We start from the raw sequence: 27,636 nt of genomic DNA on the forward strand, positions 1-27,636 counted from the left end.
AGGAGCAAGGGAAAAGACAAACTGCACAGTGGTAAGGTGTGTGTGAGGACAGTTGAGTTATTCCATATTTATACTGGTGCAACTGACAGCAGAATTTGGCCCTAATTAGGTAAACGTAAGGGTCTAAATTGGTATAGTCTGCCCATTAAGGTAGCAGGGGGAAGAGTTAAATGTACACCAACTTTGAATCCATCTCATTTTGCCTATGAGTTTGGCCCCCAGATCTCTTTCAGTCTGTCTGTGTTTTAACTTCAAAAGAACTGGCCTCCAACTTATTCCCAAGAAAAACAGCAGCTGGAGACAGAGTAGTAAATTTGAACTAGGGGCTTGATGGTGCTCACACTTGTGCCAATCTGCAGTAATTCAACTGAAGTCAAAGGAGTGGCAATAAACTGGTGTAAGTGGAGAATCAGGCCCTATGCCTCCCTTAGATTTGCCAACTATCAGGAATCTGACATATTAAATAATATCAGAATATGCTCAGGCAACCTTAACTGTAACTTTAGATACAGTTAATTAATATATTTTAGCTTCTTTATGGAAGCAACAGGAAGTAGAAATTAACCATGCTGTAGCACCCACAACTTGTCTCCAGGTTTGGGGGTGATATCACTTCCCCACCCTACCACCCCTGCACCTACACAGCAGTCTATTAATTGGGTTTTTTAATAGCACTGTGGATTTCAACCTTGTAGTACAAACACATTACAAAAAGAAAATGTGCTCTTTCAGCTGGACTAGCAACTGTTTTCAAAGCACAGTGCATTTTTTTCAAACTTTTGTAATGAGCATGAATACCATTAAAATGTATGGGCCAATTATACTGTACTTAGAACGTCAATCTCCTGCTGTATGTTAAGAATGTACACAACACTGTTTACTTATTGTAAACAATATAGATTACTATATATATAAAATAAAGAAATTTAATAAAGAATAAAGAAAGGACACTGACTACCCGCAAAGCCCTAAGGTGAGCTTTTTCATGTATTTATTCCATTACAGCATAAATTAGAGTACATAAAAAGCTTTACAGTGATTTTTGCCTAGATATTTCAAACTGAACTGTTAATAAATACATCAGTTACAAATGTAATTCACCTGAATTGTGCACAGTGTCTGAAGCATTTGCATTAGTTAGTCTGTGATAAATGACAGTATCAGTGTGGTCATTTTATAGTTTCACAAATTTGTTTAGGGTTTATTCACCACTAACATTAATGTTTAAGAGCCAAGCATGAGGTTGCTGCAATAAACTAGCTCACTGAAAAAATACTGTATTTGTTTGAAATGTGCTCCAATTATGGAAAAAATATAAATAGGGAATTGTGTTTACTAAAATATTTTAAGACAACTGGCCATGTATTCTACACTGGCTAAAATACTACTTTTGGCTCCCCCATTATCCTCCCTCAACCATTATTTTGTTTGCTTTGGCTAAATATATGGTAGTTAAAAATAAATAAATAGAGCAGGAGACAAATTCACATTTTCTCCTATCTGCTGGATAAATGCTGGTAACTTGTGAAACTGAGCGAGCCTCTAAAATACAAAATAGAATACTGATTCCTAATTCTCGTAAATTTACTCCAGCGGCTCCTACTACAATACTTTTCTTAGGCCAAAATGAATGGTGTGACATCAGTGGGATTGGACATTTCTGAGGGCAGAATTTGACTCAAAGAGTTTGTGGGCCAAATGCTGTTATCAGTTGTACTGGTGTAAATTAGTGGAATTATTCCATATTTACACTGATTTAACTGAGAGCAGAATCTGGCCCTCTAGGTGTACATACTACCCTAGTCTCCTACCTTTGGGTATTCACAGAATCATAGAATATCAGAGTTGGAAGGGACCTCAGGAGGTCATCTAGTCCAACCCCCTGCTCAAAGCAGGACCAATCCCCAACTAAATCATCCCAGCCAGGGCTTTGTCAAGCCTGACCTTAAAAACCTCTAAGGATGGAGATTCCACCACCTCCCTAGGTAACCCATTCCAGTGCTTCACCACCCTCCAGCAGGAACACCCAGCCTTAGATTAAAAGGTACTTTTCTTAGAAATTACTTAGGTCTACATTCTGCTATCACACCACACATAAAAGGCCTTTCAATCCACTGTGAGTTCAGTGCACAGACAAAGGCAGGATATTATCCCTTACAGACAGATTCATTAAATGACTCACTACAGTTACTTTAATGGTACCATTAGGATATAAGTAAGAGTTTCTCCTGTTTTGTTATGCTTTTATAACTGTACCAAAATCAATGTCATTGAGAAAAACTCAAACTAAGAAAAAAGTAACTCACTATAGAACTTCTGGTGTTTGTTCAAGTAACAAATGCTAGGTGTCACTATAGAGACACAAAGCAAATCAACCCAATGCCGAGTTTAAGCTCTGTGCTTGCAAAATGGAAAGAATCTGCGGAGCAGTCACTGGAATCAATGCTGTTAAAGCATGAAAAGCAATAAGCTACTCATGAACAATAGATAACCAAAGGTACTGAGAGCAATCATTTTGATACCTAACCAAACAGCATAGGAGAGGTACAGCTTTTGTGTGAATAATTTATTCTTTTAGCAGTTGAAATTCTATCAGCTATTTACAAGGGATTTCATTGTGCATGGAATTCACATTAGATACTGCACAACAGTTTTATTCATTAAACAGCTATGATTACCATCATTCCCATATTGTTTAGCAATTCTTGTGTTGAGCAAATAGGGATATTCTTTTGACAATTATTCCTTTGAATTGGTTTCAAGGTTTAAACAGGAGTTTTATAAACAGTGTTGCAGGAATTAAGGTTCTTTCTCATGTCATTGCTTGGCTCTCCGTCTGTTGCTAACTTTGCTAGTAAGGCTTGCATCTTCATTTCACTTGGTACATTCATAACTTAATTTAGTACTGAAGATATAATGGGGAAAAAGTCACAGGAGACCTACTTAGGAAACATGGGGTAGAAAATAGGAAACCAGCTAGAAATGTATTTACGTTACCAGAAAAATCAATCATCTGGCTGTGATTATGCAACTAGGGTATAAAGAAAATTCTATTTGACTGACTACTAATTAAAACCAGATTGTTTTTCACAGGGTAAATAGTGAGAGCACATTTTGGCCCAATACTATCATTCCTAGTCTGAATGAAATAGTGAAAATGTCTTCATGGTGTTTGTAGCACTTTTGATTTAATCTTGTTTATTTATTTTTGGTTGGTTTTGTTGTAAAGTGTATTTGCAAATATGTTTTCTAGTTATAGACAGCAACAAATATCTTAATTATCATAAAGGTACATTTCAAATCTTTGCTAGATGTTTGTGGAATATCTTTATAAATTTAAGATCACAGTGATTTCCCAAAACTAATCAGGCAGCATTTTCATAAAATACCACCAAATTAAAATGCAAAGGGAAAAAAAATTACAAACCTGATTAGCTTCCTCACTAGAAATGTAGTATAAATACTGTACTAGATAAGGTATTCAAATACATAAACAATTGTATAATTGTACTATGAGATAAAACTGACATTTCAATATGTGCATCTGGTCCTTATATTGGTTTAGGCTCTGATCCAGCAATACTTGCACACTGCTTAGCTTTAAGCATGTGCAGAAGTGTTTGCAGTTTCTGAACTGTAAGCATTACCTGTGCTACAATTATATGAAAAATAATTCTAATGCACACAAATCATTTTTTCTTTAGCCTCACAGCTCTTCTTATACTTAGAAGGCAATAATATAATTAGGAGAAAAATGCAAAATTGTATTTGTCCAGCTGAGGAATTAACTAATCTGTTAAGTGTATCGGCAAGTAAAAGATCAATATCTAAAACTTTCACTTGTATGCACAACATAAATTCTGACTGCAGTGTTAAATCCCATTCAACCAACTAGCATGCTGACTAGGCTAACATGTATATAGTCCAGTCATAAAGTCCTTGTTCAGGCAACACTTACAGTGACTTCATTGGGGAGATAATTTGACTAAAGGCTTCATGATTGCACCACTGGTTTCTAAATAGTATTCTAATCAGATCAACTGTATAAAACATCAAATAAACCATAAAGATAAACTCTGTGTCTTCTATCTGTCAAAATGATGTCTCATGGTAGAATCTGCTGCCTTTCTTTAGAACTAGCAATGAGATATAAGAATTCTACTGTTAGTACCCTGCTAAAATAAGATATTTTAATAAAACATAAGGATTCTTCTACTGCAGTTCTTTGATGTGAAGTTGCTATGTCTTTCTAGAATACTCATAAACAATTCTTTTCCATAATCAAGTGACAATTCCAGGCTGAATTAACAACAGCAAAAACACTGGGTCTATTTTAAGAAAATGGTTTCTCATTAATTACTGTAAAGCTAAACAGATTTGCTGTATCCTTCTATTGGATGTCTACATATAAAATGTATAAAATAAATGCAAGTGCGCTTTTTAATACAGCATGCCTGTCCAGAAGGTCTACACTTTTTTTTCTGAATAACATGATAAAAAGTATGCTTCAACTTCCCATTATATCATTTTTCTCCCCCCTAAATGCTGCTCCATAAACAATTATTCTCAAAAAATTCAGAATCCAAACAAAAGTATATGGCATCAGTATGAACTATAATTGACAAGTGAATTATTAATTACAACACTCATTTACCTCAAATAAATAAATCAGTCTCTCAATTAAAAGATAGGGAAATCTCAACATTATGCTAGTACATACGTATAATCAGCCTGTGTAGCAAACTCTTGTTTTTCTTGTTCTCCTGTGATAGCCTTGTTCTATGCTGGAATAGTCTCTTACCACAGGCTACTGGACATAAAATGTAATATATAAACTGAATGCAATCAGTTTTAAAGAATTCACATTTGGGTTAGGTTCATTTTCATTGATTTGCAGTTAATTAAAGAGCAGTGAAATACAAAATGTTTCCCCCAAAACTCAGTGGCATCCACAGTCATGTCAATCTGCCATGAACTGAACAGCTTTGCTTCCTGTTTACTAGAATTTAAAACTTCTGATAAAAAAGTAAAGCATTGTCTTTTACAGAAATTGTCACTTCTTTCAGCCACAATTCTGCTGTGCTATGGTAAATTGACTTTTCCCCTGTATTCCAAATATGAACATGTGGCAGGCATTTGTGTTGCTTAAAAACTTTAAATCTGGTCTCTGTTAAATCATTCGTTGTGGTTGCAGATCCTTGGGGCTACAGTGCCATGTCTTCCTTAAAGAATCTATTGAACCAAAAATGAAAGGATGCAATTCAGATGATCTCCTTACACTTTTCTAACATATGCACTGTTGAGTTTAAAGTAAACTGAATTCCTTTATGTAGCCAGCAGTATTCACAACTGATATCCAAAAGAGAAAAGAAAATGAATGGCAGAAGAAGCAGACCCTCTTGTGTATATATACAAGAGCAACACTATTATTAAATATTCCATTATAAGCTTCTGTTTTCAGGGATTTATATAACTCCAGGAGGAAAGGTCTTCTCCAGATTGGGAACTGGCCCACATTATCCCAAAGATTATCCTATTTTAGCAGCTTTTCTTTAATTTGCTTGACTGCTCACCAGCGCCAAGGAGTGAATTCTTCCCGCATGAAGCAAAGTAAAGATTAGAGTGGTTATAACCAGCAGCGGCCCTAGATCACCCCAGCCTTCTAATTCATGCATACCTTCTGAAGATGCCCCTAGTCAGGGGCTGTGGCTGTCAGGCAGGCCGCTGAGCTAGGGGCAGGCCCAGCTCCCTCTAATCCTGCCAGCTGGAGTAGGCCCCTGGCTAGATGTTTGCCATGCAGTGGTGGAAGGGCCTCAGACCAGCTGATGGTGGTGCAATGCAGAAACCAATCGCAGCCCCTTCCCACAGTTGATCTGGCTGCCCTCACACCAGGCCCACTCAGAGCACCAGGGGGCTCTCTGGCTCCCCAGCTTTGTCTGGCTTCTCCGGCAGGGTGAGCACGAAGGGCAGGAGGACACCTTTGGCCTCGAAGGGGGCCTTGAGCAGCTCCGCATCGAAGCTGCCTGGCAGCCCCCCATCAGCCTCCACCTCACCGTCCTGGGCCAGGTTGAAGCGTAGGGTGCCGGCCCGGTTGACACAGTAGATGGTGCTGCCCAGGGCGGCGCAGCGGAAGGGCTGCAGGGGGCCGCTGCTGGGCCTCAGGGAGGCGCACTGGCTCCAGCGCTTGGCCACGGTGTTGTAGCGGAAGACCTCGACCCCGCCGGCCTGGCCCTGCTCGCCGCGGCTCCCGCTCAGGTCGAAGCGGTAGATGAAGCTCTTGAAGGCCACCATGTCAGCGGAGCGGCGGCGGCTACTGTTGTAGGGGCACTCCTGCCACTCATCCCGCCGGGGGTCGTACTTGAGCAGGCGGTAGAAGAGGGAGCCGCCCGACACGTAGATCTCCCCGTTGCAGGTGGTGGCTTCATGCGCCACGGCGAAGGCACCCTTGGGCAGTGGTGCCACCGGGCTCCAGCGGTCGGCCCGGGGGTCATACCTCTCCACGGTGAAGAGGCATTCGCCCCCCACAGCGTAGAGGTAGCCATCCAAGGCCAGCAGCTTGAGCTGTGAGCGGGGCTGGCCCAGCGGCCGCACCTGGCTCCATGTGTCGGTGAGTGGGTTGTAGCAGAAGACCTTGTCGGAGAGGCGGGCTCGCTGCTCGCCTGGTGCCGCCGCGATGCCCCCAGCCAAGAAGAGGTAGTTGTAGAGGACGCACATGGCACAGCCCTTGGCGTTGGCCTCCTCAGGCAGGCGGGTCAGCACCCTCCACTCCTTGGCCGCCTCCTGGTAGCAGTAGATCAGGTAGCTGCTCTCCTCCAGCGACACCACGGAGGAGGGGCTCTGTGGCCGGCTGCTCTCCCGGCTCTGCGGCCTGCTGCCCGCGCTCAGCCTCTCGAAGGCATCGCTGACCTCGGCCACCAACAGGCACCGCTTGCCGGCCTCCAGGCGGCGCTGCAGGATGAGGTCCCGCTCCGCGCCGCTCAGGCGCCCGTAGACGGCGGGCTCCCGCAGCACCTGCAGGTAGTGGTCGCTCATGAAGCGGTAGGTGGCCTCCCGCAGCTCCGCCAGCCGCTGCTTCTTGGCCAGGCACAGCAGCTGGTAGCAGTTGTCGAGGCGCAGCTGGGCCCGCATGGCCTCAGCTGCGCAGTGCAGGGCGCAAGGCATCTGCAGCACGCGGGCGCCACTCACCACCTCAGCCAGGTTGTCATGGCGCACCTCGCCCATGCGAGCCGTGTAGACGTAGTCAATGAGCAGGCGCAGTGCCCCGTAGCTAACCCCCTTCACCCGCAGGATGTCCCGGGACGAGCGTGCGCGGAAATAGTCGCTTTTGGCCGCCAGCACTGACTTGTGGGCTTGGATCCGCCGGCCGGACACTTCGATCACCAGGTCCGGCTCCTCCGAGACCAGCTGCTGCGGGCTGCTGGGCTGCGCTCCAGCCTGGGGACAGTAAGTGCCAGGCGGCGGCCGGGCGATGTCAGTTCCTCCCGCCTCCCCCTCCTCCTCGGACGCCGTGTTGTTAATCTCCCACTGGCTCTTCACCACCCGGCTGCAGGAGGAGGCTGCTCCAGGATCCTGCTGCGGGGCTTTGTCCCCCGCCCCAGGCGAGCTGAAGCACAAGGAGGAGCTGAAGCCGCAGGGGGCTTGCAAAGGGAGCGTGGCGCTTTCCCCACCCCCACTCTCCTCTTCCCCCGCTGATGCGCTCCCTTCCATGGAGCCAGGCTGCTGCTGGCTGCCGTTGCTGCGCTCTGCTTCCCCCAGAGCTTTTGCCGGGGGCCCTAGCTGCTGCTCCGCTTCTCCACAGAGCCTTTTGGGACAGGTCTTTGCCTCACTGATATTCCCATCACCTGGATAAAGGACACAGGATAGGACTGAGTTTTCCATGGCTCTAGCAGAGGCTGGACCTGGCTAATGTCCGTCCCACCCCCCCCCACACACACTCTCTCTCTCTCTCCCAGCTCAGCAGCACAGTTAGCCACCCCTTCGCCTTCCTCTTCTCCCCCCGTCACTTTTTCCTTTTTTTCCTTTGTGGTTTAAGGTTGAACGTTACTGTGGGTTTTTCTTGCTCAACTCTCCTTCTTGGCACATGGTCAATTTCAGCCTTGTTTCCAAGCCTGGACTCCTCTCACATGCTGACAGCAGAAAGGGGTGTGGTGGCAGCTGTCCCTGCAGCCAGTCACTGCTGAACTTTTGAACTTGACTAATTTCAACATTGTATAGATATCTGTAACAATACTGTGTTTGCTACACCTTGATTGCTCAGACTTTCCTTAAGTGGCATTGACAGATCAATGAATAGTAATAAAGAATCTCACTTCCTGTACCTTGGGGGAGTTTGATTTTTTTTTTCCTGGCGCAATTTAATTTTCTATGAGCCTTTTTCCTATTTTTTTCTTCAGAGTAAGCGACACGTGTTCTTTCACAAGTCAGAGATCATTCAGTTTTAACAGTTTTAATTTACCTGGATGTTCATATCAGCCTACGTGCATCTCCCAAGATCAGTCTGACTAATTGCACTGTTTTATTTCAGCTCAAAGAGGAGCTAAACATTTTCCTTGGACTTTCTGCTCTGAAATTTGCAGCAACAGGGTCAATTAAACATGCTGACGTGTGATTACATTCTGCAATTATTGCCCCAACCCCTGACGCTGTTGTGCTGGGTGGCATCCTTTTGTATTGTTTGTTGAATAGACTGTGTTGAGGAAATGTGATCCTTTAAGATTAGAGTCTTAAATATAGTTAGGTCCATAATTTATTCACCTTAAGCAACTATTTTAAAGGCAGAAACCAACTGCAGTTCTGAACAGTTTTTAAACCAGTCAAGATTTCCTTGGAAATTATAGGCTCCTTGAGATTCAAGAAGGTTTCTTCAGTTCACTGTTTCTTACGGGATCCAATGCATTTCTTGTTCCTGTTTAAAAGAAAATGTAAAAAAGTTGATCAGTGTAAAAAAATAATTTTCAGTTTGTGGTTGTTATTAGAGCTTATTCCAGAGGAGTTTTGTACTAGTATAATTGAGTTTCCTTTAATGGTGGATAGTGCATCCTGAAATTTGATTATGAAATTGACTAAAATGAGGTTAATGCAAACCACAATTGTTGCAAAATAGGTACTAGAGAACTGCTTGATACAGTTATGAAAAAAACAAACAAACAAAAAGTAAACTGACAAATGTGTCCCTGACTGATGTAGGTTGCTGTGTAGTCCCATATGTGGATACATGAAGCATCCTGGGCGGGTTTAGGCTTCTTGCTCATAAGAATAAGAAATGGGTAGGTTCACAGTACATAGGTCAATACATGAAGTTTTCACTGGGAAACTGGAAGTCTGTGGGCCATGGTTGAAAGTTAGATTAGATTTCCAAACCACAACCAAAGAGATTTTTTAAAATCTTTGTTACATAAATGTAGAATTTTAGTTACAGCTTAACTGAGACATTTTTAAAAAAGGATTTTCCTAGGTTTTGTTTAAGTTCCAATCACTGATAATTATCATATTGTCAATAAATTGTCTGTGTTTAATTTCATATTATAGGGAGCTGCAGTACTGACTCCATAGTTTGTAACTATCTATTCATTATAAATTTCTATGTGACCACTTTCTATTTTCCTCATACACACTCATTTCTGCCCAAAATGTTCCATATGGTTTCCTGCCAGTAAGGATTATTTATTTATGGATTTAGTAAAATTTGAGGTAACTCAAACAAGGCATTTTGGAAACATGAGTTTGAAAACTATTTTAATGTTAGACAAGCCTAACTTACTTTGATTTTCTTTCTTGAAAATGTCATAACTCAAACACCACTTTGCCTAGAAACTCCAAATGTGAAGCTGCAGCTGGCAAACCCAGGCTGGCATGGATAATCCTTGTTTACATGACTAGTCTCATTTATTTTAATGTGATATGTGTTAATAAAAAACTATCCTGTTTATAAGGGCTTGAAGGACTGGGCATTCATTTTATTTTGTCCTCACCAAAGATTTGTATTGCCATTGAAGGCTTCTTTGAAGGATGGGAGATTAATATTGGAATTATTTGCTATGAATATTTGAACCTGTGAGAACTCCACAAGGTTTTAATGTAACTTGTACATTTTGATGGAATTTACAGATTTCAGAATCTCTGCATTTCTAGTATGGATATTTTGAAGTCTGGAGCTGAACTGACCCATCTTATGAACATAGTTTGCAGATTTCTTGAAGTCCAGAGTTGAACCTGGTAGACTGGACTTTATTGCCTTCTGAAGTTCATATAAGCAACTCATCTTCTCTGTAGTTTTAATTAAAGAAGAGGATAAACAGAGGGCCTGCTTCTGCTGATCCCTAAATCCCACTGGAAAGAAGCAGGTCTTTTCTTTTCCCTGTCTGCTCAGCAACACATTAGATGCTTCCCTTCACTTCCCTAAGCAGCAGCTGATCCATTACACATCTTTGTAACTGGGAGTGCAAATGCAGATTTGCTCTGATCCTCTTCATCCACTGAGAAATCTGGGGAGCAGCAACAGACTCCAGTGGACTTGGGCTGCTGCTGTTTCTCCTCAGGTTTTCTCCACATTGGAGAAGTGACATCGGTGAATAAATGTAAGATATGTTTACATGTTTGTAATTCATTGTGGGAAGGGCATTTGATAACATGCTTCTATATACTCTTCATTCTTCACAATATTAAATTCACTAGGTAGTTGTTTTGCGTTCTAACCCATCCCAACATAGCCACGATGCTAAATCATGTCACGCCCCCAAAATGGCAAAGATCATACAGATTATGCTGTTAAAAAACTCTGAAAAGCATAGTCTTGAATGTAAGAAGGTTTTGAGATTTTTTTTTTTATGCTAACAATGTAATTGTCAATGAAGTACAATGAACGCTCTAAACAAATGAATGGAGCATTTTGCCCTGGATATGCATTGTCAATACTGCCCCTTTATAGGTCCCTGCAGGGCTCTGGGACACCAGCCCTTGTGCACCTTGGCTTGGGCATGGATAGTAGGTTCCTGAGATGCTAAGGATGCAATGGCCTTAACACCTTGCTGGGTCCCAGTACACACTCTACCAATTGCCTTCAATATCACAATCCGCTTAGGAGCCCAGACTCCCTGCTTTTGTGATCCACTCCTCCTAGCTTCCTATCCTCTTGACCTACATCTGCCATCATGGAAAAAGCAGTCAAAGATTGACCATTAGCAGATTCCTCATACTATTACTGCTTAGATTCATCACAACAGACTCCTTCAAACAGCTTTACAGTCACAGGTCTACTACTAGATGTTGCAGGTACAGAAAGAGAGGGGAAGTTAAAGGAAGAACTAAAAGAATTAATATTGACTTTGATGCAAGATTATGGGCTGAATTTGAGAAGTGACCAGATAATGGTTACAAGCATGTACATATGGAAAAATGTGTTCCTGCTTAATACAACTCATTCTACATCCGAAAAGAAAACAACCAAATATTGTGTCCAAGTTGTAAAGAAGATGCCATTCAGAGAAAATTATGACAGAAGCCTAATGTCACTTGCTGAGACAATTAAAAAATGAAAAAATGAATGAAAAAGATGAGCCCTAAGACCCTTCACATATTCACACATGTTTAGCTCACCATTGAAACCTTGTTAAGAAAGGTTAACCTAACACAATCCTAGCAAACATTGTGAGAGTTTTAAAAAAAAATCTTCAGTCACCATATTGAAAGGATTGATGCCCCAGCTTCCCAATGACACTCGGTGAAACTTTCAAAAAAATTGTCTCTAGATTTATTTTAATCAAATGATTATCGGTATACTGAAATTTGTACTGAGCATTATATAGGAGGATTTAATCAATCATAGCATACATTTTACATAACAAAGGAGGGACTTGGCAGATTAGGCTGATGAGGCTGTTGCAGTGGAAATCTGCTGTAATTAACAACAAAATTGGAATCACACAAAGATAAATTTGGAAAACAATTCAGAGAAGCGATGGAACTTTTCTCTTAGCCAGCATGAGGGATCCCAAAATCATAGGTCGCGCATAGAACAAGAGAAAGCTGAAAAGTGGCTGATGGAATGTAAAACTGTATTCCATCCTTGTCTTCCAGCATGTAGCTCATAGACTTTAAGGTCAGAAGGGACCATTATGATCATCTAGTCTGACCTCCCGCATGATGCAGGCCACAAAGCCGTCCCAACCCCTTTCCCTTGACTCTGCTGTTGAAGTCCCCAAATCCAGTGGTTTAGAGACTTCAAGTAGCAGAGAATCCTCCAGCTGGCGACCCCTGCCTCATGCTGTGGAGGAAGGCGAAAAACCTCCAGAGCCTCTGCCGATCTACCCTGGAGGGCTTTGACATCCAACTTTTTATGTCAAATTGTAACTGATGAAGGGGGTTTTTCATTGCAACAAAATCATCAAGAATTATGGAAATAATAGAAGACAGCTGAATTCATAATTTTGTCAACTTTTAAAAGAAAACAAATGTGTTTTTAGCATTTTTCGATTAGTTTGGTCAAAGCTTTAAAATGGGATAGGTGCTGGAAAGGAAGAAAGCTGTTTAAAGTATTTTGGTATCTATGGGCTGATACAGGAGTAGTAGGCTGGGGCCTCTAATATAGGAATTATATTAAATGGACTCAAGCCAGTATTTATTAGCTTGGGTTTGGCCTAGGGTGATGTAATGACAGCATGTTAATAGACACTGTAACTGCCAACAACCATGAGCTGCATCTACATGCTTGGCAGTGATACACTTGCGACATCCTGGATGTGTACCCATCAGTCTAGCAAACAGATATAAGATAGCTTGATTAAAGCAACACTAAGGGCACATCGATCTATCAGGGATCGATTTATCATGTCTAGTGTAGACGCGATAAAATCGATTCCCAATCGCTCTGCCGTCGACTCTGGAAATCCACCACAGCGAGAGGCGGAAGCGGAGTCGACGGGAGAGCGGCAGCGGTCGACTCGCCGCCGTCCTCACAGCCAGGTAAGTCGACCTAAAATATGCAACTTCAGCTACCCTATTCCCCCCGTAGTGTAGACCTAGTCTTAGACTGCAAGAGGCAGTTTTTTGATAGAGGGAGAGGCCTTGTTCTAAGAGAGAGATGTTTTAACAACATTTTATAGGTAATATTTCTTTGCGTTGAACCCATGTAGCTGTTCTTTCATAGCATTCAACTAGATGAATGTTTCCAATTACCTTTTGTTTTCTCTACTTTTCGAGCTGTGCCAATAAACTTTGAATCAGATTATCTCCTACATCAAGATCCACTCTATGCCAGGGAGCTGGTTACAGTTTTCTGAGTCACAACCTGAATTAGCTTCAACCCATACCCCAGAATAAATTAGAGCAGCATTTCAGCTTCTTAAACTGCTCTATTTTACATTGGCTGGCTGTGGTCCGCAATGGACAATACAGAGAATTGGCAGAGTGTACATGCTGTCTACCCACCCCAACATGTCTTTAATGCCAGGATAGGTAACAGTGAGTGATTGGCATAACATCTTGCTATGCTTTACACCAGCTGAATGCTGTCCTAGGCTGGGGGAATTTTCAGTTAGATAGTTTGGGCCACCTGAACAACCCGAAGTGTCCTGAACTGGAGGCGAGAATCTGTCTCTCATATTTAATTAAGGAGACTGTTAAATTAGGTATAGCCAATATAGGGACTCTTTGGAGAGAAGGAACCTAATTCTAATCTAAGAGAAGGGTGAGTCAGGAGCAAAGTGACTGCTTGACAGGCTGATCTAGGGCAAAGAAGTTTGCCGATCTCCTTCCCCAAGCTGTTTTGCGGGAAAGTTAATGAAGGCCAGTGTGGCAATAGGGAGAGCTAAAGGATGCTTGGCCGTTGTAGAACTGTCCAGTTTTTCATGGAACTTGTGAGATGCTAACTACAGTAGTCAGACTTATAGGTTCCATGATCTGCTTCTCATGAAACTAACAAGCTCTGCAGATACGCTCCATATTATTACTAACTTCTACGAGTCCTCTCAGAGAAATTATAATATTTGCAAACCTCTCTGTTTAGCTTCCAGAAGTTCAACTCTAACCTCTAATTTATAACTCCTGAATTTTCCATTCAGACTTATTAAAAGTAGTCCTGTGCATTAGTGCTTATTGAGGGCTATTGTATAAAACAAAATTGATGTTGTCCATGCAAACCACTTCAAATTGAGTGGACATAAATGTTAGGGGCTAACAAAAACAAACAAACAAACGAAAAATGACTATTGTTTTTAAGTTGCATATCCTAAACAACTGTTTGTTTGATTAACCTCAAACTTTTGGAAAAAAACAAACAAACAATTTCTCCACTAGTGACAGACCCATGAGAAATTCCAGGACGAAAGGAGCTTTTTTCTGAAAATTGAGGGTGCTCAAAATTTGGCTTATAACAGAAATTCACTACCTTGCCCTTACTACAGGATGTGTTTCATAGAGTTCACAGGATTGTAGCCTCTCTCAAGTTGCTTATAAAGCTTCTTCATGACCTCTCCCAGTTTTATATTTTCAGAGCTCTTAATAGAAATGCATTCTTTCATCTAACAATTCACTTTTTCCATACAACCTTAATAAAGAAAATAAACTTTCATAAAAAATTCTCCTCTGACTAGAAGACCCCGCAAGATCAATTTCATACAGCTAGGAGCGCTTCCTCAGAAATTCAAGAGAAAAGGGAAGGGGTTATGGCAAAAACTGGTCTTATAATAGAAATATTGTCAAAACCTTAACTACAGAATCACTAATATGGCTGCATTATGAAAAAAAAAAGTCATAGTGGCCATAAAATAAATACAGGCTTTCCTAAATACGGTATTAATACGGATGAGAATTCTTACAAGAAAGATATTTTATTGAGTTCCTTTCCATATAAACTTTTCAAAAAGTGTGTAGGAAGGAAGCTCTCTTAAGAGCTCTCACACCATAAAGGAAATAATACACCTACAGAACTGAAAAGCTAACAATTTTAAATGCAAATACTGTCTCAATATAATTTAAAAGAAAAAATGTCTAACACAAAGAACATATGCAGAAACAAGATTTTTTAAAAAGACAACACATGATGAGAAAACCCTGGAGCTGCCATTTGTGTCACAAAAGTAAAACAGAGCAGAGTACGAAGGCAGAGCAAAAGGACACTGAATCTGTTAAAGCCTCTTATCTGAAATCTTTGCAAGCTCCAGGAGTGCCTGTCTCGCAGTTCTACATATACGATATGGTCACACATAGATAAATTTAAGTCTGGCCACTATTACTTTTTAACCATGTCTGTACATGGATACCAAAAATCATGCCAGATGATACAAAGCTGGATGCACTATAGTGACGTTATAGGATCATACTGGATAAGCAACTCAACATGAGCACCCAGTGCAATGCTGTGGCAAAAAGGGCTAATGTGAACTATGGACGTATAAACAGGATAAAGTGAGTAGAAGTATGGAGGTGATTTTACCTCTGTACACAACATTGGTTAGACTGATAATGGGCTACTGCATCCAGTTTTGGTGTCTGCATTTTAAAAAAGGGAGTTGAAAAATTGAAGAGGGTTCAGAAAAGAGCCACAAAAATTATTCTAGGTGTGGAGAAAATGCTTTTCAGGGATAGACTTAGTGCTCAATCTCTTCAGTTTATCAAAAAGAAGACAGAGGTGACTTGATTACCTTGTACAAGTACTTTAATGGGTAGAAAATATTGGGCATTAAGGGGCTTTTTAATCTGGGCCTAACAAGAACCAATGGCTGGAAGCTGAAACAAATTCAAATGAGAAACTAGGCACAACATTCTAACAGTGAGGGAACAAATTACCAAGAGAAGTGGTGACTTCTCCATCTCTTGATGTCTTTAAACCAAGACAGGTCCTTTTTTGGAATGCATGATTTAGGCAGACACAAGCTATTAGACTCAATCCAGGGGTAATGGTGAAATGTAATGGCCTGTGCTATCAGACTAAATGAGCTAGCGATTCCGTCTGATCTTAAACTCTATGAATCTATGTAGATCAGAACAGTCTACGGTGTACATATCAGCTAACTGTGATAGAACATTCAACTTAGGAGTTTTAATCACAGCTGACATGAAACTGAGTACATAAAGTTCTAGTCAACACTGTCTATTAAACAGTGTTAACGCCCAACACAATTGCTTGCAAATGTGTTCAGACAGGGTAAAATTTCACAGTATAGACAAGGTCCAAGAGAGCCATTTTGATAAAGTTAAGACCACAATACAGCAAGAGAAGAATTTTTCACTAAAATGTGTGAAAGAGAAATCCAGCAAATCAGCAGATTTCTTGCAGCCTTCAAAAAAATAAAAAATTAATAGAGATTCTGGAAAATCAAGTAAGAGCAGGGATTGGTTGTGCTTCCTAGGACTGCAGGAGCAACCAACCCTATTGCATTCTTGAAAAAGTAGGCCCCCTACACCCTAATATAGCAGATAAGCCAGTGATCTAGAGCAGTGTGCTCCATAGTTACTCTTAAGGCAAGATTTTGCCTTTGACATACCTATAGAAAGAGTACAGATTAAAAAGGTGAGCAGAATCTAAGAACTCTGACAAAGCACAGGAAGAACTATGATATTTACTGGCACAGAAATGCATAACAAAGAGGCAATCTGGGCAGGTGCTAAGAAACTAGAAGATAGTCCTCCAGAAAACCTACAAAATCTGGTGCTTCCCAGCCTTAAGAGCAGGAACATAGGCTAAAAGGAAAGCTTTTGTTCCTAATACAAAAGCTTTTGAAGAAGGGGATAGTGAAACAGCAATAAGCTTCCCAGCCAAACTCTGGGACTCAGAAAAGGAACTTGTTTTTTTTAAATGAGACACTGATTGGCTCTAATTTCTGGGCACACAAAATAAGGGATGCCAAACCAGGACAGAAATCACAGAGACCTAGAGTCTTGTATCTTCTGTCTCCTTCTCTGAGATCATGGGTTCTTTCTGTGCTATTTTTACATAAATATTTTTCAAACACAAGGTTTCCAAGCTATCTTAGCTGCAGTTAAAATAGTCTGTGGGTTCTAATTAGGTTTACATAATAATTCCAGATTTCTACAGATATTTCCCCTCCAAGAATTTTAGCTCTGAAGAAAGTTGTACTGATTTAGATGGAAAACGGAAAAACAAAACTTTATTCAGTAAATAAAGTTTTGGGGAAGACTGAAGAGTAGGCTATGGGGATGGTGAGTGAAAGTGTTTTTTTTATTCTTTGATTTAATGAATGAGCTAACTTGTTACCTGTATAAGATTTTTTTTTTTCCTGATGAGTGATTTTTTTTAAGTGGTATAAGTCTAATTCTTAGGGTACCTAGATCTTTTATATGGGGATTTTTTTATTGTTGTTTAAATAAATGAATAAATAAAAATAAATACGTGCCCAGCATTAACGCTGCACAGAGAGGGGAGAATTAGTTGGGCTGTGGCCCTTTGTGGTGGTAAAGGAGCCACAAAGAGGACATGAGCCTCTCAAGGAAGCTCACTACAGGTGTCCCAGAGCAGCTATACCAGCAATCATAGAACTGGAACGGACCTCGAGAGGTCATGTAGTCCAGTCTCCTGCACTCATGGCAGGACTAAGTATTATCTAGACCAGTGGTGGGCAACCTGTGGCCCGTCAGGGTAATCCGCTGGCGGGCCGCAAGATTGTTTACATTGACCATCCACAGGCACAGCCGCCCGCAGCTCCCAGTGGCACTGATCTAGACCATTCCTGACAGGTGTTTATCTAACCTGCTCTTAAAAATTGCCAATGATGGAGATTCCACAACCTCCCTAAGCAATTTATTCCAGTGCTTAACCAACCTGACAGTTAGGAAGTTTTTCCTAATGTCCAACATAAACCTCCCTTGCTGCAATTTAAGCCCGTTGCTTCTTGTCCTATCATCAGCAGTTAAGAAGAAAAAAATTTCTCCCTCCCCCTTGTAACAACCTTTTATGTACTTGAAAACTGTTATCATGTCCCCTCTCAGTCTTCTATTTTCCAGTCTAAACAAACCCAATTTTTTCAATCTGCCCTCATACATCATGTTTTCTAAACCTTTAATCATTTTTGTTGCTCTTCTCTGGACTTTCTCCAATTTGTCCACATCTTTCCTGAAATGTGGCACCCAGAACTGGACACAGTACTCCAGCTGAGGCCTAATCATGGCAGAGTAAAGCAGAAGAATTACTTCTCATGTCTTGCTTACAACAGTCCTACCAATACATCCCAGAATGATGTTCGCTTTTTTTGCAACAATGTTACACTATTGACTCATATTTAGCTTGTGGTCCACTATGACCCCCAGATCTCTTTCTGCAGTACTCCTGCCTAGGCAGCCATTTCCCATTTTGTACGTGTGCAACTGATTATTCCTTCCTAAGTGGAGTATTTTGCATTTGTCCTTATTGAATTTCATCCTATTTACTCAGACAATTTCTCCAGATCATTTTGAATTATAATCCAATCCTCCTAAGCACTTGCAACCCCCCACAGCTTGGTATCATCCGCAAACTTTATAAGTGTACTCTCTATGCCATTATCTAAATCATTGATGAAGATATTGAACAGAACCAGACCCAGAACTGATCCCTGCGGGACCCCACTTGTTATGCCCTTCCAGCATGACTGTGAACCACTGATAACTACTCTCTGGGAATGGTTTTCCAAGCAGTTATGCACCCACCTTATAGTAGCTCCATCTAGGTTGTATTTCCCTTGTTTGTTTATGAGAAGGTCATGCGAGACAGTATCAAAAGCTTTACTAAAGTCAAGATATACCACATCTACCGCTTCCCCCCTATCCACAAAGCTTGTTACCCTGTCAAAGAAAGCTATCAGGTTGGTTTGACATGATTTGTTCTTGACAAATCCATGCTGACTGTTAGCTATCACCTTATTATCTTCTGGATGTTTGCAAACTGATTGCTTTATTATTTGCTCCATTATCTTTCCGGGTACAGAAGTTAAGCTGACTGGTCTGTAATTCCCCGGGTTGTCCTTATTTCCTTTTTTATAGATTGGAACTATATTTGCCCTTTTCCAGTCTTCTGGAATGTCTCCCGTCTTCCACGACTTTTCAAAGATAATTGCTAATGGCTCGGATATCTCCTCAGTCAGCTGATCCTACCTCATTTTCACTGGCATTCACTATGTTAGCCATCCAATCACCACCGACCTTCTTGGTGAAAACCGAAACAAAGAAGTCATTAAGCACCTCTGCCATTTCCACATTTTCTGTGATTGTTTTTCCCCCTTATTGAGTAACGGGCCTACCCTATCCTTGGTTTTCCTCTTGTGTCTAATGGATTTGGAGAATGTTTTCTTGTTACCCTTTTTGTCTTTAGCTAGTTTGATCTCGTTGTGTGCCTTGGCCTTTCTAATTTTGTCCCTACATACTTGTGTTATTTGTTTATATTCATTCTTTGTAATTGGACGTAGTTTCCACTTTTTGTAGGACTTTTTTTTGAGTTTCAGATAATTGAAGATCTCCTGGTTAAGCCAGGGTGGTCTCTTGCCATACTTCCTATCTTTCCTACGCAGTGGGATAGGTTGCTCTTGTGCCCTTAATAAGGCACAAGAAAAACTTTGAAAAACTTACAACTGTCTTCAGTTGTTTCAGTGTGTTGCCTCAACTCACCTCCACAGGAGGCATTAGTGCAGGACACATTCTGAGGTGGGTCATAGGTACATTGGGCAGTGGTTAGGGCATTTATAGGATCCATTGCAAAAGGGGTGCAAATTAAGCTGGCCTAATTGCATTGGGTGCCTAACTAGCCCCTCAAAGCCAACTGCTCTCAATCCCTGTGTTAGCCTTAGTTCTAGTTCAGAGGTGAATCTGGGCCTAAGGGAGAAATCTCACACTTGGAAAATTAATTACAATGTATAGAAAAAACTTATGACTAACAGAACCCCAGAGTTTATTCGTCATCCTGAGCTTTAGAAATTCTAGATCTGTATTTAATATCTTGTTTTGGGAAGGTATTCTATGCATGGGAATATACATAGTCTCCCAGCATGTAGTACATTTTGCACTACTATGAGCCTCATATCTAGGCCAAAGATCATGACTTCTTATGTGTTTGTTCAGTGTCTAGCACAATAGTGTTCTGATCCTAATTGAGTCCTATGGGTCCTACTGCAATACAAACAATAAGTAACAATAATAAACAATAAAAATAAGGAAATTTACCAATATGAAATGCTACAATCTGTCCATTTTTTCTTGCCTTATGAACATAGGGCATCACTTTATTTTGTTACATATGTACTAAACCAGTAAACTCAGACTATGGATCGCGAGCTGCCAGCGATGTGTCTCTGGTGGCTCTTTGCAGCAAACGATATTAAAACACTATATTATTTAATTATTAACCAGTCTAAGTTATTAACCAAGCAGTATGCTTTTACTATGTTATTAACCAATTGTAGTTGATAAAATAATAATACTTGGTCAGTAATTTTGCTGTGAAAATTATATATATAAATTCATACTATTGTCGCTCTTTTGGATAATGTTGATCAGTAATTTGGCTCTTGAACCACTGAGGTCTGAGTATCATTGTATTAAACAAACAAAAAATATACAGGAAAAGTCAACATTTTTTAAAGGACATAAATGGAAAATACTATATATATATAAAAAATTCCTTAATGTACAAACCTAAATTAAACTAATAATTTGCTTCTGATATAGCACTTCAATTACATTCCCAACAGCCATAAAAGTGTCTTACTGATTGGGGGTGGGGGAGGTCTGTTATTTTTGAAATTCTTTAATGTTCAAGACACTATTGGGTCATTTGCTTTGTTTGGATTTTTCTTTCTGCTGACTTTGCAGCATTGTGCTTTTCCAAAATGCTTTTCAGTTTCCTTTGGCCAAACCCACAGGTGGTAAAAACAACAACGTGCCTAATGTTTTAAGAACTTTTAAGAAAAAATAGTGCCAGAGCAGCTTAACAGTTTATTGTTCTTGTCCACTGCACTCCCCAGCTGCAGGAAGTGTGTTCTGAAGACACTGGGACAGATCCAAAGCTGTAGTAAATTGGCATCACTCCATTGACTTCAGTGGAGTTATGCTGATTTACACCAGCTGAGGGTCTGGCCCATCACATCTTGGGCTAGGATGGGGGGAAAAAATCACATTTGTTGACCTCATAACAGCAACACATGGTGAAGCCAGAGGCAGTTTGGTGGCCAAATTCAATGGTGTCAGAGAAACCTGCAGGCTGTCAGGTCTGCTCTCAACAGGAGATGGGACTGTATTCAACAGCAACTATATAAGTGAGATTTAACAAAATATGAGCCTAGTCCATCTGGCCAACACAACTGCAGGAGTGGGGAAAAAACATCATAAACATTGTATTGAAATCTATGTTGTTTGCATTCCAGTGAAAGTTTACCACATACAAAGAAGGCAGTCGTAGGCTGGGCTGAGGTGGAAAACAGAGTCTTCCATGAAAATCCTAATATTTACAGGGTCTGATCCTGTGAGTACCTGGGCCCAGCTTCTCAAAGGTATTTAGGTACCTAGAGTTAGATGCAGAAATACCTTTGAGGAGCTGGGCCTTGATGAGGATCATTCCCACTGACTTTAATGGGAATTCCATATGCTGAATATGGATAGTCAAGAAAAGGGTATTTTGGCTATACTGCCTCTTATTTTTCTTTTTAAATGATTTTAATCCCTGTTTAGATTATGATTTACTGCTATTTAACTGCTTGCCTGATTAAAAAAAAAAATCACTCAATTTTCATGCAAGGGGCCAGATTGACAGCACTGAAGACTCATAAATATATAGGATTAAAGGTCAGAAGAGACCATTGTGATCATCTAATCTGATCCCTGCATGACACAGGCCATAGAATTTCACTCCATAATTCACTTCTGGATGAACTAACTGAAAAAATTTTCTCTTTATCTCATAGACTCATAGACTTTAAGGTCAGAAGGGACCATTATGATCATCTGGTCTGACCCCCTGCATGCCGCAGGCCACAAAACCGTCCCTACCCTTCCCTTGACTCTGCTGATGAAGTCCCCAAATCCTGTGTCTTGGTGACTTCAATTGGCAGAGAACCCTCCTGCTAGCGATCCCTGCCCCATGCTGCGGAGGAAGGCGAATAAAGTGTTGTATAGGCCATCTTTCTTGATTCCTAGCTGAGCAAATGAACTTTCTGTCAAATCTAGTCCAGGGGTTATCTAGACAGTGACTCAGGAAACATGGGTTCTATTCCTGGCTCTGGCCTGCCTGGTGACCTTGGGCTGCCCCTCTTTCTGCCTCAGTTTCTCCAGCTGTAAAAATGGAGATAATGACACTGACCTCTGTTGTAAAGCACTTTGACATCTACTGATGAAGTGCCATGTAAGAGCTAGTTGTTGTTAAGATTCATTATCTTGGCGATCTTGTATTCAATATATTTTCAAGGGATTTAATGTCAATCAGAGCTACCCTGGCATTGTCCCTGGTTTGGACCCAAACACATATCAACACACATTATACATAGACTGTGGGTACATAGCAGTCACTCCCCTTTCCCACTCTTATCACTTCCTTAAAGCAGAGGAAGTTATGGCTTTTAGACAGTCCCCTCTGAGAGGTAGTCTGACTTTGGTAGAATATCCCAAATGACTCGTGTATCTAGTGAGTTTCCATAACACCCTAGTGAAGAATTCTGTATGGCTGTGGAACTAAAGCAGTGGTTCTTAACCAGGGGGACACATACCCCTGGGGTACACAAAGGTCTTCCAGGGGGTACATCAACTCATCTAGATATTTGCCTAGTTTTACAACAGGCTACCTAAAAAGCACTAGCGAAGTTGGCACAAACTAAAATTTAATACAGACAATGACTTGTTTTATATTGTTCTATATACTATATGCTGAAATTAAGTACAATATTTATATTCCAATTGATTTATATTATAATTAGATGGTAAAAATGAGGAAGTACACAATTTTTCAGTAATAGTGTGCTGGCACACTTGTATTTTTGTGTCTGATTTTGTAAGCAAGTTGTTTTTAAGTGAGGTGAAATTTGGGGTATGCAAGACACATCACATCTAAAAGGGGTACAGTAGTCTGTAAAGGTTGGGAACCACTGGACTAAAGTGTGAACATTCTGGTAGGTTTGGAACAAATTGTGAGTGTCATATGTGTGAATCAACATAACAGAATAGAAATTGCTTGTACAAAGTATGTGTGTATATTTATATGAGGGGAAGTTGCTGTATGTGGCATGTTTCTTTGTGAAAGGCTTGACAGATGCTGTCCTTTTGGCTAAACTACTAGCTTGTGGAATGTCACACCCAAAAAACTAACACATGACTGTCCTTTTGTTTCTCACAGAGGCAAAATTTGTAACTCTATAGCAGGTTTTTTTTGCAGTTTGTGCAGTATTGGTTATGTGCTTTGTACTGATGGGCAATAGATATATGTTACAAACTTAACTGTGATCATTAGGGTATGATAATTTTGAATATATAATGTATAAAGTTATGTGTATGTTGTATAAGATATTTGGACAACACTTTTCTACAATACTTGTTTGGTTATTACCATATTATACTGGCCCCATCCTGTAGTCCTTACAAGGGCAAAACTACCCATAATATCCAAGGACCATACCTGAGTCAGGCCTGAGAAAGGACTGCAGGATCATCCATTACGTCTACAAAAAAATTACTAAGGATCCAATCCTGCAAAGATAAACACATGTATAACTTTGCACACATGCACAGTCCTTTTAATTTAAATAGGACTGAACTACTTACATGTGTAAAGTTACACATTTGCTTATGTCTTTGTGGGATTGGGGCATAAAAAGTCTATTTTGGATTGGTCAGTCACAGTGAGACATCTGGTAGATATGAAAATGCTTAATTGTAATCCCATATATAGGAGAGAGAATTTTATGTACATGTGACACAACTAGGCCAAAAGTGAAAATTTGCCTCTTGCTATTGTCTCTTTAAATTAAGCACTAGAACCAAATTCTGCTCTCAGATATGCACATGTCAATGGGAGTTGTGCAAGGGCAGACGTTGCCTTATATGTTGCGAATTTTCTTCGACTTAAGTTATTAAAAACATTTTCACATTTTTTTCATGCACCTTAAAGTGACGAAAAGCGGCATTTATATTTCTAATGTTAGCCTCTTCCCCACACCTGTTGCTCTGCTTGTGCCAAAGCTAAATGCTAGTTTTGTCATTATACTGTTCGTAAGTCATTTTTGGGAACTGGCATTTTGATTTTCTGTTTCTAACTATCAGATCTCAGAAAAAAATGCACCATGGACTGTGAAAATAATTATTTTTCAAAAAAGAGAATTAGGGATGTTTGTTCTCTGACAAGAACAAATTGTGATAAAAATTGATGCAGGGAACCCTAAACATAGCTGTTGATGGTACTATAAAAAAAAAAAAAGACATAGGAACTGTAATGTTCCAATATGGCTAATCAGACTGAATAAAATGAAAAATTAGCTGATGGATCTAGGTATATACATTTCTGTTCATTGAAAAGAAATAGCTTCCTTGATTGCACTGCTGCAGAATCTCCATAGGCATAAATGACATGACAGCATGAATCAGTTTCTGATTCAATATCATAAGAAAAAATTAGCTTGATGGTGCTCTACATGAAAAAAAATCTACTGACTTCTATGGGCGTAGGATTGGCCTCAGTCTTGGCCTCTTACCCCAATTCTTAGGAGGCAGCGACCACTAATGAAATGCCCTATTGCAAAAGACAAGCCTGGGAGCTTAAATTCATAACTTTGTTAGACACTAAAAATCATGGACTCAATAAAGACACTGGATTTAAGACTCATTACAATGATCTATAACCCACTAATCCTCCTTTGTCCTGTGACTGCAGAGGTGTTAACTGCCCAGTTCACCTTGAAAGGTCTCTTATGTGTTAACTCCTTATGCTAAACAATCTGTCCCCCCTTGTATTTAGCTGTGATGCTCTAAGTACCTTTCCCAGACCTGAAGAAGAGCTCTGTGTAAGCCTGAACTCTTGTCTCTCTCACCAACAGAAGTTGGCCCAACAAAAGATTACCTCACCCACCTTCTTTCTGAATGCAACAGGACCAAAATGTTAGATACTACACTGAGCATGCTCAGCAGCTTTCATGGATTTGGGCTCTCTACTTTAACTGGATCCCTTTCTCTGTAAACCTAGGACAGTTCTAAACACTATAATCTTACTTTATTATAGGGATTGTTAATGGCTTTCATTAAATAGGCCTGCCAAATACTTGTGACCTAATGTTTATGCAAGTTTTAAATCTATCTACATTAAAAGCTTAAAGGGTTTTGGGTTGTAGAAAAAAAATGGCTATTTTTTGTTTGGTTTTTGTTATTGTTTTTATATGGGAAAGTCATGTGAATAATACACTTGCAGAAGAAAAACGTTTGTTAAAGGAACCCATCTTTTCACAATGCCAAGACCCAGTTCCACCAACTATACCCATTAACTCATGAGTATAATCATTGCCTTCAGTGGCACTATTCACAGCAGGAACATTTACTTACATCAGAAAGGGCTGGCAAGATGGGGTCCCAATACCCTTGGTCTTATGAGCGTTTCCTATCATAGGACTCCATTAGTATTGGATAGCTGGAGGGCTCCATTGACATGCATTAGGATTTCCTAATTAAAGAATGAATAAATGCTATCTGAGGGGCACAGAGAAGGCAAGGGAAGAACTGGAAGAATTTTACTGGCAGGAAGAGGGATATGCTGGCAACCTAAACCATGGAATAAATATGTCTTAATAAATGCCAAAGAAGATTTTGTTACTCACAGTAAATATTTCACTTATTTCTTTTGGGACATTGTCAATTTGTGAAATAACAAGAGTTCTTTAGCTTTGTAGACAGATGAGACAGAGAAAAGGATATACACATTGATCTATATTATTGCCTTTGCATGCCACTGTGGAAAAGCCCTCCTGAATTAAGTTAAAATCATAACCTTTCTGTAGTTTTAAGAACTCCTAATATTAATTTAATTTATAGTTTAATAAAGTGTATTGCTTTTTGTTCTGTTCTATAGGTTTTTAGTGTAAGATTTATAAAACCCTATTGGTTTCAACTCTACTAAATTCTGTAGAATTCTTCCTGAGGCGTTACCTGCCATGATGTTAAGTAATATGTGTATGCATACTGAAGGCTTGTACCATTCATGTGATTTGAGTAGGTTGGGCAAGTGTTCAATAAAAATGAATGATGGCATCTACTGTTATGCTGCTGTTAACAGGCTTAAACATGACTGTAAAGGTGCTGAGTCATTCAGATTTCTAATAGGTCAGCAGGAGTAAAGGCAAAAAGGAAAAGTGAGTGTGTGGGAGGAACGGATCTTAATGTGGCTTACTAGGTGAGAGCAGGAGAAGAGACAAGAAAATATGCCTCTCCATACGGGAGCATGCTCAGTGCTGCTGCGGCGGTACTATACAGGGTAGGCAATGAACTGGATTAATCAGGATTGACATAAGAGAAAAGCATGATTAAAACTGACAAGAGTTCCAAATCTCCATTAATAAACACATTTAGTTTGTTGTCCGGTGCTTTAAAAAAAACAAATTTAGGAACAAATTCACAAGGTTGTTTCTTAATTAACTGTTGCATGGTGATGGATTTTTGTAATAAAAAGTCTCCGAGGATCCTGCACAGCAGACAGAGAACATGCTTTGATTCACACTGGGTGAACAATTTACTCCTACTTGAGATCCTTAGAGCAAGTGCATCATTAACATTTCGTGGGGAATTAAGTTCTCCATCCAGCCTCAAGAAATCCGCTGGAGGGGGGAGAGAAAAAGGGCCCAGGAGCTGCCAAACCCATCCCCACGGGAATGCATTTTCATTCCTTATTACAACCATTAGGTTTGACTCGCCAGCAAGGACCGCTTGGGCTCTACACCTGAACGGGGCAGCTGCCACGGACTGGGAACGGGACACCTTTGCATAGTGGGGCTGTGCAACACAGGGCTAGCCAAGCGCTTACCTCTGGGCAGCGGGGACAGTGTCACGTTAGCGCCTCAGCTCTTCGGGAGGGTTGGTTCCGCGTGTCCAGTGCCTTGGGGGGCCCCTGCCTGGATCCGGCCCCAGCTGCCGCAGCGGATCTGGTCAGTTTCAGCCCTGAGCGGCGGGATAAGGCGCTTCCTGAGGCCCTGCGCGAGTCACTCCCAACCGCACCTCCACCTCTCCTCGCTTTAGTGAGCCAGACAACGCCGCGGGCCAGCCGAGTGCCAGGCCGTGCCAGGAGGCATCCCTTCGCCCTCCCTGCGGTGTCCTGCTCCGGCCACGGCTGCGGGGGGCGGGGAATCGAATTTGCAAATGCCTGAGGAATATATACGGCAGCCCGCGCTCTGCTGCGGTTCCTTTGCTCTGGAGCTAGCCGCCGGCAGGGCGGGGAGCGGCTCTGTGGCAGCGCCGGGAGGTTAGGTGCCGCTGCCGCTCCGTCCCCGTGTGCACACAGCGGGGATCTGCACGGCTGCGCCCGGCTGGAGCTGCCTGCGCGCGCGGCACTGCCCGAGTTCGGGAGTGTGTGCGCGGGGCGGGAGCGCCGGGTGTGATGCGCGCCATGCAAATGGCTGAACGGCCACCAGCCGGCACGATCGCTCGCTTCGCGGGAGGGTCAGAGGTTTGGCTGGGAGTTCCTTTGTGTGAGCCCAC

General features: G+C 41.1%; 1 protein-coding gene across 2 annotated transcripts; it reads right to left on the reverse strand.

The window, feature by feature from the left end:
• Window positions 1-955: 955 nt before the first annotated feature.
• Window positions 956-27,548, reverse strand: KBTBD11 (kelch repeat and BTB domain containing 11). 2 transcript variants are annotated; one of them, XM_034766376.1, is made up of 3 exons: window positions 26,966-27,548; window positions 8,755-8,905; window positions 956-7,841 (listed from the first exon to the last, which is right to left on the reverse strand). In XM_034766376.1, exon 3 carries the CDS (start codon window positions 7,705-7,707, stop codon window positions 5,899-5,901), a length of 1,809 nt encoding a protein of 602 aa, XP_034622267.1. In that variant the 5' UTR covers window positions 7,708-7,841; window positions 8,755-8,905; window positions 26,966-27,548; the 3' UTR covers window positions 956-5,898. The 2 variants fall into 2 exon arrangements, with proteins under 2 accessions (XP_034622267.1, XP_034622266.1); XM_034766375.1 differs by having other exon boundaries at window positions 956-8,905; window positions 26,966-27,545.
• Window positions 27,549-27,636: the final 88 nt, after the last annotated feature.

The sequence above is a fragment of the Trachemys scripta genome, chromosome 3 (assembly GCF_013100865.1).
Source record: "Trachemys scripta elegans isolate TJP31775 chromosome 3, CAS_Tse_1.0, whole genome shotgun sequence".
Taxonomy (NCBI): domain Eukaryota; kingdom Metazoa; phylum Chordata; order Testudines; family Emydidae; genus Trachemys; species Trachemys scripta.

What these genes read in the sequence shown, in the direction of transcription:
- KBTBD11 (XM_034766375.1), bottom strand. Translation starts at nt 7,878, where the DNA reads ATGGAAAACTCAGTCCTATCCTGTGTCCTTTATCCAGGTGATGGGAAT.